This window comes from Lissotriton vulgaris, chromosome 2_1 (genome assembly GCF_964263255.1).
Source record: "Lissotriton vulgaris chromosome 2_1, aLisVul1.2, whole genome shotgun sequence".
Classification (NCBI taxonomy): Eukaryota; Metazoa; Chordata; class Amphibia; order Caudata; family Salamandridae; genus Lissotriton; species Lissotriton vulgaris.
The window spans coordinates 696,366,725-696,379,978 of NC_141687.1; the positions used below are offsets into that span (position 1 = coordinate 696,366,725).

General features: G+C 47.3%; 1 protein-coding gene across 1 annotated transcript in view; it reads left to right on the forward strand.

Annotated features, from left to right (window-relative positions):
* Window positions 1-13,254, forward strand: part of DKK3 (dickkopf Wnt signaling pathway inhibitor 3) — a 295,985-nt gene that overhangs the window by 17,220 nt on the left and 265,511 nt on the right. The window contains exon 4 of the mRNA XM_086955944.1: window positions 484-567. Within this exon, the coding sequence (XP_086812070.1) occupies window positions 484-567 (84 nt within the window). The remainder of the gene's footprint in view (window positions 1-483; window positions 568-13,254) is intronic.

Genomic DNA, 13,254 nt, shown 5'->3' on the forward strand with positions numbered 1-13,254 from the left:
TGGTGTACGCAAGGCATCCCACAATGCTCTTGGCTTTCAGGTCATCTTTTCAAAGTAGTACCTTCTAGGCGCTTTCTGTTATGCTCTTTACAGTACAGTTAGAAAGGGATATGTGACTGTGCCTTTTGATCTCTGTCCGGGAACAAAAGAGAAGTCACAAATACCCCTACTCCATAATTAAGGTTAGTAGACAGTGAGTGCAATTGTTACATGTCTATTCTGTTTGTACACCATCATTTGAATTATGACCTAAAGTGAAAGCATCATATGTTTTTAATATTAAAATAGAAGAGCTAACTTAAGTAAATACATTCTGTTTTTCTTCAGAGCAGACGATGTTCCCCAGCTGTAGATGTTGACAATGGCAATGTACCAATGCTGACAAAATGAAACATGCAGGGGAGTCGCTCTCCATGGGCCCCTCCTAAGCTGACCAGAGTTGTACTAATGTAGTAAACTAATTTTTATCTCTCTTCTTCCTAGTTAACAGATAACCAAACCGGATCAACCATCTACTCTGAATCTGTAATCACATCCGTAAAAGGTGGCGAAGGCAAAAGGAACCATGTAAGTTAAATAAACAAATCGATATGTTGGTTTCTTGTTGACAGAGTGAGACACCCTGCACGGGGCCACACAACAACCTTCCGAGATCCCCCATTTCCTTAACCAGTCGTGTTCTCCACTGAATATGAAAACCACATTAAACGGTGTTCAGGAGAAGTTGGCACTGGGACAGAGCAGCTCTCTGCTTCTGTGGGAAGCATTTTGGCTGCAATCAGATATATCCCTTCTGTGCTCTAAATCAATAGGTCTTTCTCGTGCTCATGGTATACTGCTGGTTGCTTGGAAACCACGCATAAACTCAATTTGTGTCCAATGTTTTGCCAATTTTTCTTGTTACCCAGCAGTATTTATTTGAATATGCTATCTGGGCCTTCCAAATACCGGCAGAGAATGTTGCTCAGAGGAGCCAGAAATGAGAATTTTATTTTTGACGCTGCATTATGTATGGCTACTTATTGGATTTGTAACTAATTATAAACTGTATTAACACCTTACTTTAGCGTTGCCAAGTTTTAAGGAAGTCTTACGTGACCAGGCCTTCCTGTCCAGAGTATGCCCTAGTTTGTAACCCAGAAGTGTTTGCATATATTTTCGTCACCCATGGGGTGCTTTGTAACTACGGACATTTGTGAATGTGCATTTGTGATAACTGTGCACAAGCAAATTTTAGGTCCACGCAATGTGGGGGGAACGTTCTCTTATTCACAAAGGGGCGCGGTCTCAAGAAGATAAGGGAATAACTATCATTTGACATAATGCAGGCACGTACCTCGGAGGACAGGCCTTCGAAGCACATCTCAGGGACCTCTGACAAGATAGGTATAGTCACAAACTGCACCATCCTCTGTCAGGGAGTCCCTGGCCTCTCTCCATATTAAGGCTGTGTGGCTCTGTGGGAACACTGACAATACAGCTGCAATCACGCTGTTGTACATGTTTGGACACCCTGCACCCTAGAGCCTGAGGAGGCCGCTGAAGGCCACCAAGAGTGCCACGAGATTGTGGCGGCACCCACATTTGTTGGATCCTTCGGTGCTCGTCTCATGGTTACGGGGATGGTCTGCACAAAACATAAAGTGGCAGATAAACTGCTGCTCTCTTTCTCTGCTCTGCGTTATATAGCACGCGTTGCCTAGGAACAGCACTGTGTTTTTTATGTTAAGCGGGTGCACACCCTTGGTCAGCAAACTCAGTGAGGGTGCTAACCGGTGCAAAGTGAGACCTTGAGCCTGACTACTCTCTAACCCTCAAATATCAACACTTTTAATCCTCTGGAAAAACGCGTCTTCATGGAAAAACTGTTGGGAAAGTTTAGGTTCCCCAGACTCTTCCTGGAAGAGTTAGTTGTTGAGTGTGCACCTTGGGGGACATTTACAATTTGGAAACACGAAACACGACACCGGGCCTGAGCCTCTAATTAGCAAAAAATTGATCATTGTCTGCAAATCTCCATGAGCTGCAGACAGTGCAGCGTGGAATAACAGAGCAGCGGATCACCCACTGCCTGGCCCTCACCCGGTCGCCTGAAGGCCCCAACGACTGCAACAAAGTACCAAGATGATAAACAGTTTGCAATTTGTTTGGACAACCAATCATAAAAGCCCATGGTACTAATTTATACAAATTGAACAAACCTTCCTTTGATACTATCAGTTATGTGACAGAGGTTCTTTGCTTGGGTGCTCATCTAGGCCAAATAACTCAGTTCACCATTAAGTGACGGATGTTCATAAATGTCTTCATTTAATTAGGATTATCATGTTTACTGTACTTGTGTACTTGGGTAATATTACGCATGAGTAAATCTTTTTATGAGTGTAAAACTGGGTTTGTGAATAGCAAAACTGAATTTACTCTCTTAATAAAAACTAATTGCTGGTGTAACCTGAACATAGATTGGCCCAATGTGCTCCCTAGGGGCATATTTACAAGGGAATTGCTCCAGCGGAGCATCACTTTTTCCAACGAAATTGTGGTACAATGCCCTGCTCCATAGTTACAAAGCAGCGCTAAGCCACTTTGTGTGGTTTAACTCCGCTTTGTAAATATTGTACCCTTTGACGCTGGTATCGGCATGAAAAGAGTTTGCCAATGGGTGTTGCAGGGGCGTTCCATTGCAAGACCCATTACTTTTTGATGCTGTCCCAGATTTACAAGGATCTGTAAATCTGAGGCAGCGCTAAAAACTAACGCCATTGAAAAGCAGCCATTAGAGTGTCGGAACAAGGAGAAATACTTTTATTTCTCTTCGTTTTTTGCTCTTTCTATGTGAGCTGCATTCTGCAGCACACACAGAAGGAGCAAATCGCCAGCACATAAACAATCATCCCTTCAACGTACGCACCCTTGCCCCATGGCGCAAGGGTGTCTGCGCTGGCATTAGGCAGCATTATTAGCACCGGTGCAAGAGAAAACACAAGGGTGGCCGTATTCCTGTCAATACGACGCATCCCAGCATTTTTTAAATGACGCAAAGCGCCGCTGCTAAATTGCTTTTAGTGCTGCACTATTTCTTTGTAAATATACCCCTACGTTTGGTTCACGCAGTTAAAGAGTTAGATGGACTTTTTTGTTCTGTAACATTAATTCTGTAATGATCTAGTTAAAACGCAAAATTCATAATTCAGGTTCCGGCAATTAAATTGGTGTATTTGATGTATGTCAGGATACTCCATACATTTTGCCACACAGACTTCTATTTCTTGGACGAAAATTACTAAAATGGAGATGATATATTAGTGTGTATGCTTTCACACCCCATTTCATATAAATGATTTGTAATGCATATTAATAATCACTAACGTTGTTAAATATAATAACAACCCATTTCTATACTGATTACCCCGTGGATGCGTACTTCGAATCTGCAGTTCCAAAATACCTCAGCCCATTTGATTACCATGTTTGTTTTTTGGTACTGAACGCATAATTTAGCGTTAACATCTGTGGCAGGGCAGCTTTAAAATTGCACGGTTTCTTGTGATTTATTTTATTGGTGTCAGATCATCTACTGGCTGTTATCCAAAAAATGTGTAAACAGGTCTGTGATCTTCCTACATGCAATTTGCTAAATTTGTACCAACATTCAATAAAGTTTGTGAGGGCGCTTGCATGACAACGCAATTTAGCGCTGATGTTATCTTTTGTGTGGTGCTAGTGGCCATTAAATACTTTAGTTAATGTAGGCCTTGGCGTCTAGAAAGAAATATGTGTTAAGCCAAACACCTAAATGATGATGGCGAAGGAAAGGCTAGAAAAGATCAAATTACAATACCTGACTGGTCAATGCTCTTTCATTCAATGTGTAATAGCCAAACACAATGAAGAAGGGTTTTCTGGAAATTGGACTTAACCCCGAAATAGATTCATATTCGTGCCTGGTTTGAACATTTGCTCAGGTTTTTTGAGGTAAGGGTTGGAAGAGGTACTTCAGGCCATGAAGGGAGAGGACTGGGAGAGACTTGGACAGAAAAAGGGAGTAAGAAGGACTGGGAGAGGGAAATGTTTCAAAGAAGTTGATGACTGTGAGGGGAAAAGAGAGACAAGGAGAAATGGAGTGAGTTGGTTTCCCATTTGTACCACCAGCATAGTTCTAACCTTAACCACTTGGCTGCTAGGCGTTTTCCCGTTCTGCGCTGAAGCACCAAAATAACCATTATTCATGACGAGCTGGCCTTGTCATCCGCGCACGGCAGGTAAGCGCCATGACGAGCCCAGCTCGTCATTAGCCTCGAAGGGGTTAATACTTTATTGTGCTTATCAGCAATGGCTCGTCCATATGGTCTGGGGGACTATGAACTCCCACCTTTTTCCTGGCAAGAAGAGTGGTTGTCAGGCTGAACAAAGGTCAGCCTTACAGACCCTCTTCTTATTCTGGCTAGGCACCAGGAGCTAGACATGTGCTAAGTGTGTTTGCTCCTGGCTGCCTGATCTGAACTTTGCCAGGCTGAGGATTTCACAGCCCTGTGGGTGAGACCTTCTCAGTTTGGCAAAAGTGCTTCAAGGCCCTCCTCCCCTTCGTGACGAGGGGGAGAGTCACTGATTGCCAGGACCTGGGCATTTAGTTTAAAGCCCTGAAGTGTTCAAGGCTGAGTGTAAATCAGTGACACCTCGTCACCGAGTGGGGTGGTGTCAGCAGTTTCATTGACCCCATCCCACTCTATGACAAGTCAGCCTCAACCCTCATGAGACCTCTGAGGCTTCTCTCTCTACAATGAAGATTAATTTTAAGTTTTTTTGTGAGTTTGGTTCGTGCATGTATGAATGTATGTGTATTTTTCAGTGAGTGTTGTGAATGTGTGTGTGCACACGTGTGTGTGTGTGTGAATGCATGGGTGTTCCATGGAAAACACCGCTATCGCAGGAATGATTATCGCCATTGCGCTATGCGTTGTTGATACAGCGCTAGCATGGCGATCATTTCCTGCGATAGCCTGCGATAAAAAATCTATTGCTTAGCGCGGCCACTGATAATTATCGCTGGCCGTTGATAATATGCCCCAAAATTCGCAATGCAAGGCCATATGAATGGCAGATTGGTGTCATGTATATTTGTATAACATTACATTTGCACTTGTAATTTAGGGCCAGATGTACTAAGAGTATATATGCAAAACGTGGTAACAAATTGCCCATTAACGTTTGGTGAACGGACTCTTATTTTTTGAATCAACCAATACTGATAGGTTGCAGAGCAAAATCACACTTCACGGGGGTCACAGCTCCACCTAAGGAATATTAACTAGGCAGGTGGCAATTTACAGCAGGGCTGACTCAGCCAGCCTCCTGGGGAATCCCCAGCCCCTGTCACTCTCAAACCAGACAGTCAATACACAAACAGGCCAAGGCACACAGAAGGGTCAGACAAGAGAACAGCAACTTTCTAAAAGTGCTGTTCTCAAACACAGGATTTAAAAACCACCTTTCCTAAAAGATGTGTTATTAAATTCTGAGTTCAGGGATACTAGACTCTTATGTCCTATCTTGTTCCTTTCACTACCAGAGCATGTCACCTGCACCAGTACATGCTCTACCTTTCACATACACTGCACCCTGCCTAGGGGGGTACCTTGGGCCTTCCATAGGGGTGACTAATGTGCACAAAAAGGGAAGGGTTAGGCCTGGTCAGTGGGGACACTGACCAGAGCACTGTAGATTTGTAAATTTTATTAAACTGTGCGATTACTTAAAATCTTTACAGTATAAAACACACTGACCAGGAGGACATGGCAGTTCACAGACTGCACACAGGCACTGCGGTGGCAGGCCCGAGACACCATTTTAGGGCTACTCATGTGGGTGGCACAATCAGTGCTGCAGGCCCACTAGTAGCATTTGTCATCACCAGCCCTGGCACACCCAGTGCACTTTACTAGGAACTTTGTGGTGATACAAATATGCCAATCATGGATATCCAATCATGATAACAATGTACATAGGGAGCACTTACACTCTGGCACTGATCAGCAGTGGCAGAGTGTCCAAAGCATCTAAACCAGCAAAAACGAAATCCAGCACAGCATCAAAAATACAGGAGGTAGAGGTAAAAAGATAGTGGGAAACCACGCCAAAGATGCCAGGTCTAACAGCTACAAACAGTGATAGCTGGAATTCCAGATTCGAACAGTAGCTCCTCCTGAGTTATGCAGTAACGCTGCCTTGTAAATAAGGCGAAGACACTATTGCCACCACAACGTCGTGAAAAGTGACGTTATGGTGGTGATAAGGGCTTGTAAATATGCCCCTCAGTGCGGTAGCACCAATCTTCTCAAATATACTTATAATCCTGAAGGTTGTATAGCACTACAGAAATACAGATATGCATGGTATGATTAAATCCAGATGCAAAATGATTGCATTAGTAACACTAACAGCTCTTAGAGAAGACAGAGGTATTGCGGAGGTAGGTTTACTCTAGAGGTTCAGTTATCCCTGAGTCAGTAGCGGCCGGTAGTGGGAGTACCGGCCTGGCGGTGACGTGGGGAGGGGGAGGGATAGGGTGGGGGTAGTAATGTATGGATTATGGATTTTAGCAGGTAAGTAAACTGTGGAATTTTAGTTTGCAATCTAAACATCATCTGCGCCAGCTTGTCATCCACGTACGACATGCACAGCAGCCATTTTAGGTATCATGGTCTCCCTGTCCACGATCGATCGCCAGCGCGCCCCTCTGACCCAGCAAGCATCCTCCGCGCACCCTGGCTCCCCTCCCTCCTCCTTATGAGCATGACCCTTCTGCATGACCCTGTCCTTGGGAGTCACGCCAGCGCCTGACCAACACCTCCTCTCCTCCCATGAATGCCCCTCTGTTGATAAACCTCCCCTCTGCGCTGGATTGTCCACGCAGCATGAATACCACTCCATTGATGGCCCCTCACCCCGTGTCCGACTGTCCACACAGGTCCGAGGCCACTGCCTAAGCCGGGAGATATCATTTACTGCCCCTTATTGTATGAGGTCGCTCTCCTTCAAAGGACCCTCTATTGATCCAGGCCTCCCCACCCCCTGTGATATGATCAGGCGCACACATCCTAAGACTCGACGGAACACTCAGCTGCGTGATGACCCCCTCCTCTTATCAGCAGGTTGAGGACCTCTATTGTGAAGGTATATGGGGGTGGGATTAACACGAGGATTACGGGGATGTCTTTTCCTTGCTTTACAAAGTTCTGATTGTAATAAAGGAAGGTCACATGCCATAAACCAGTGTATAAGAGGCCAGGCCTCCGAGAGGCTGTTAGAGCACCTCGAGACGATACCTTGTTGTCTGATCTGATGTGTTCTGCTCCGTCGGAATAAACTTCTGTTTCCTGCCTTCTGGTCTCCGGCGCCTGCCTCATTGCTTGGTAAACTTGAATGGTACAAGGGCGGTTAGCGCTGGGCAAATCTTGAGAAAGGTCCTAGCCCTACCTTTTTCTACAATTGGCTTCCCAAAGCGTGGGGCCCATCAGCGACACGTGGATCCAGTGGGAGAGGTCCCGACGACAGAGTGAACGACTGCAACGATCGGGAAGAGCTCGTGTCCGATAGACCCTCGTCTGACAGCCGATCATCCGACCTTCACTAGTTCTGAACAGACCTCTCTCGAGTGATCTACGGTCCTGACTGGGAACCATCAGGAGTGCCGCGAACATCACGAAGGAGAGAGGACGATCGGGCGCTGGATCCAGAGGACAGGAAACCGTCCATGCGGTCCGGGTAAGGTCGTGTAAACACGACGAATTGAGGAAAAATTGTTTTTGTTTGGATAATACTAGTATTACGCTTTGTTGAAACCTCTGGAGATTCGCTGTCTGCAAACGGAGAAAAACAACAGGCTCTCTCTTTGCAAACAGTGAAGGATAGGTAACGCAGACTTTTGTCCCCATTGTAATCCGTCGTGCCTATCTTCCTCCCCCACTGTTTCCCGAACTGTTGTTCGTGGATTATTGTCTGGAGATTCTTTGTCTGCAAACAGGGAAGAACAAGGTCTCTCTTTGCAGGTAGAGAAAGAGTGGGTAACGATAACTTTTCGTGCCCACTTATTCTCCCCACTGAATTGTTTTGATTGACCGATTGTTCGGTATTGGTTCGTTTGAGGTATTCACCGCCGGCAAACAACGGAGAATAGAAATATTCTGTCTAGTCTTTGCCCGCCGTGATAAGATAGGTAGTGCAGACTTTTTGTCCCCGGTGTAAACCGTCATGCCTATCTTCTCCCCACTGGTTGGTAGCCTGTTTAGCCCGGACCGCTTATTAGAGATGAACCATCCAGCTCCACTGGAGGGCACCCCTAATAAGGACATGTTCACTAAGTATGGACTAGTCACTATAGCTTACACTAGACTATGGCATAAATATACGAAAAAGAACCCTGAAAGCCAGTGGCCACTGATAGGTTCCTTTAGTGAAAATAAAATAAAAACATTAGAACTAGCGCTCCAGAAGAATAAGACCACGCCCACTATGTTCGACAGTATCGGCATGTGGCGCAAGGAAACGGAACAACGAAAGAAAAGAGAAGAAGCAAAAATAGGGAAAGAATTACGAAAGGCAGCCCACCTAGCCGCAAAGCAACTAGAAGAAGAAATAAAAGAAAGAAAAGAAGCTACACAAAACCAAGAATCAGGGTCAACAGGCCAATGTCCTGTTAGGACCCCCTCTGCGCTCTACCCTGAACTACCCTCCAAACAACGGGCAAACGATGAGTTACTGCTAGGTCCCCCAATCATCTACATGCCCCCTCCATATGCTCCCAGCCAACAAAACCTGCAAGCCCCGAGTGTGAGTGAAAGTGACCCTAGTGCTAGTGCACCGGCCCTCGCGGCCTCCGCACCAACCATATTAACAACTTCGTCAGACGACCCCGAGGCTAGCAAACAATCATCAGCCAGGTTAAGTAGGTTAAGCAAAGATGAGCGGGATGGGATCAACGAAATAGCAAAGACATTGGTAGAACGAAGGGAGAGCGAAGAATACACAATGAGCGTATATAATTCACATGCCGACAGCCACAGACGGCATTTCATTTTGCGATTCAGCTACCACACCCTGAACGCGTATGAAGATAGGTATCAGAGTAAGGGTCCCGCTACACTAACAACACTGTATAGGAAGATTGATGTTGGAGATGGGACTGAACGTGAGGCGACGGAGCTCTTCATGCAAATGCTTGAGGTCTTCCGCCACCTCGCGGAACAGAAACCAGAAGCCAAGGTTACGGTCCCTGAAACAACCTCGGCAGAAGTAGCCAATACTATGATGCCTATCAGAGAAGCGGCTCCTTACTGGATCCCGCCACGGGGCCAGGGAACGAGCGATGATATTAATAATGAAAATGCAAAGGGGAGGGTTGTGTACAATTGGGTTTACCAACCATGGGACCGACAAGACATCCTAACCTTTAAGCAAACCCTGCCCGACTTAAGAAAGAACCCGACGGCATTTTATACCGAATTAGGCACAGCCTTGGGTTCGACAATAATGACTTTAGCAGATATTGACTTGTTCTTTGGGTTATGCCTGCCAGCTGATGTGTGGAAGCAAATCCGGAAGGTTGACCACACGGATCTGTTTGGACATACCTGGGACCAACTCGGTAAACTAGATAGACAGCGAGAGCCGGGGAGTAAACCAGTGAAGGACATACTGGAACTCCCAGACAAACTGGTCCAGAAGTTAAAAACCCTGGTCCCGGAAAGAAAAGTAGACTGGTCGATAGTCACGGCCTGTCGACAGAAACCCCAGGAAGATGTGTCAGAATACTTCTCCCGATTTGAGACAGTGTTCTCCGACTACAGTGGCCAAGACATGACCACCGCAACCGGACAGCACCTGTTTGTGCAAAATTATGTAAAGGGACTAACACAAGAAGTCTCCCAAAAACTGCAGACGAGTGAGAGTAGTTGGGGGGCCTCCAAACCCGCAGCTATCCTTCAGATGGCTCAGTATTACGAGCACCAAAAGAATGAGAATGATAGGGCGTCCGAGAAAAAGAAGAAAGATTTAAAGGAAAGGGTAATGATAGCCCAGATACAGGGTATAGCGCTAGGACGGGAACACCAAAGGGGGAACTACCAATCAACCACCTCCAGAGATCTACCTCCTAAAGATCACACCCCAGCACCCCACACTGGACGGAGAGACATTAGCAATGACCAATGCGCCTTCTGCAAAGGGCTCGGCCATTGGAAATCCCAGTGTCCGGTTCTGCTAGAGATGAATAGAAATAGGGATTCCAGGGATGTGGCGGGTGGTCCGAGGAATAGAGTACAGGGACGAGGGAACCCCAACGACACCAACAATGACAGATCAGGAAGACTGAACACATTTGACCGTCCCCGACAGAACCAATATCAGCTATCCGAAGGTGAAAATGCCCCCGATTTTGCATAGGACTGCCAGGGGCAAGGGAGGGATCCAGTCGAGCTCTGTGTTGACCAGCAAGGTCCTTATGTCACCGCTAAAGTCTTGGGTACAGAGTCTCCATTCTTGGTAGACACTGGGGTGACACGTAGTGTGTTATCAAAACGACTGATTCCAAGGGCACCCTTGTCTGGCTCACACATAACGTCGATAGGTTTCGATGGGACGCCCTCCACTAACCCCCTGTCCGTACCTATTACCTTTGACCTAGAAAACAACACTACTGACTCGACATTTCTACTCTCCTCCAACTCCCCTGACGCCATTATGGGTATTGACTTACTGAAACATTTTCGAGCTACCATTAGATGTTCCCCAGATGGAATACGAGTCATCCTGTACGACAACCCAGACATGCCCAGATCCCGTCCCCCACGACACATGTGCTCCATAACTGACGCTGACCTGTCCCTGCTTGACACCCTGCCTCCGTACCTGTGGGCCAAAAATGACTCTGATGTGGGGCGAATGATGATTGATCCTATTCACATAACTGTACGACAGGACGCTATGCTCCCGAAACTCCCGCAATATCGGATATCGCCAGAGGGTGAGAAGGCATTGGTAGCGATCATTCAGTCTCTGGTAGATGCAGGAGTGGTTGAAGAGGTGGTTAGCAACGTCTGCAACAGCCCAATCCTACCTATTGTTAAGAAGCAAGGTGAAGGAGATGAGAAAGCGTACCGCTTCATCATCGACTTGCGAGAGATTAACAAAGTGGTTGTACCCCAATATCCTGTGGTCTCTGATATCACCACCATTCTGACCCTCATCCCGTCCACTGCCACCACCTTCTCTGTTATCGACCTTAAGAACGCGTTTTTCTCTATCCCCATTCATCCAGACAGCCGTTATCTCTTCGGCTTCACCTTAAAATCCCGCTCGTACCGATTCTGTAGAGCTCCCCAGGGATACACTGAAAGTCCCAGCATTTACAGCCAGGCCCTCAAAAGACAGCTGGATGCCTTCCAGCTACCAGAGGGAGTGGTGTTGATCCAATATGTTGATGATATCCTTTTGGCGGCCGACACCACCCCGCTTGCAACTACAGCCACCGTCCAACTCCTACACTTTCTTGCAGAGAATGGCCATAAAGTCTCCAAAAAGAAGTTACAGTTCTGTCAGCCACAGGTGACTTACCTAGGCCATCTTCTGTCCAAAGAAGGGAGGAAACTTACACCCGACCGAATCCAAACCATCCTAGACACCCCCATACCAAAAACACAAAAGCAGGTCCGCTCTTTGGTTGGCCTAACCTCTTTTTGCAGACAGTGGTTGCCTAATTACAGCCTCATTGTGAAACCATTACTTGCCCTGCTGACCAAAGATGTCCCCTCCCCGCTTCCTTGGACCACTGAGTGTCAAGCCTCCTTTAAGGAATTACGGGATGCACTCTGCTCAGCGCCCGTCCTCGGAACGCCGGATTACTCCAAACCCTTCTCCCTCTTCACCCACGAAAGGGAGGGATGCGCATTGTCTGTCCTAACTCAATCAATTGGTCCTAAGCAGCGCCCTTGTGCCTACTTCTCCGCCACTCTTGATCCTGTAGCCAGAGCTTTGCCTGCCTGCCTTCGAGCAGTAGCCGCCGCTGCTGTCTCTATCCGTCAGAGCGAGGGAATTGTACTTTCCAACTCTCTCACAGTGCTAGTACCCCATGCAGTCGACACCCTCTTGAACCAGACCAAAACCCAACACCTGACTAGCGCACGACTGACAGGGTATGAACTGACGCTACTTGCACCCCACATCACACTAAAAAGATGCACGACTTTGAATCCTGCCACATTGTTACCCCTGCCTGAGAATGACCCCGACGTTCCTCCCATCCACGACTGTGTGACCCTCACGGACGAACAAACTAGGAGTAGGGTTGACCTCCGAGACACTGCTTTTACTGACCCCGATGGAGAGCTATGGGTAGACGGCTCATGCATCAAACTCCCAGAGGGCACCACCTCAGCTGCCTATGCAGTAACGACAGCCCGAACAGTAGTTGAGACAGCCTGCATCACACAACGATCTGCCCAGGCAGCAGAGCTGATAGCCCTCACCCGAGCATGCATCATAGCCGCAGGGACCACCACGAACGTATATACGGACAGCCAGTATGCCTTCGGAGTGGTCCACCATTTTGGGCTCCTGTGGAGGGAGAGGGGATTCCTGACGTCCCACGGCACCCCGATCCTCCACGGAGATTTAGTCTCCGCTCTGATTGAAGCAGTTCTCCTCCCCAAACGATTAGCGGTGATAAAATGTCAAGCACACAAAAGGGTGACAGACTTAGTCGGACAAGGGAATGCGTTGGCCGACATCACTGCACGAACCACAGCTGAGAATAGGACGGTGACGCGCATGTACATGACCAGGTCACAAGCAGAAACATGGAGTGACACAAGGATAATGATCAGAGACATACAATCGGCCAGCACCCCTCACGAGCTGACTAAGTGGGCAAGGGTGGGTTTGAAGGATGAGGAGGGCTGTTGGCGAACGAAGGATGCAAGCAAATGGTTGCTGCCCGACTCATATCTGATTCCCATACTGACAATGGCTCACTCCCCCGCACACATAGGATCGGCACCCATGATCGAACTCATTTCCAAAGTCTGGCATAACGACAAAATCCCTGACTCAGCCAGACGTCTAGTTCAGCAGTGCCTTATCTGCCTGCACCACAACCCCGGGAAAGGAACTGTAGTGCCCCGGGGAGGGTTTGGGACCCCCAATCACCCCTTTGAGGTCCTTCAGATGGATTACATCCAACTAGAGAGATGCCAAAACCTG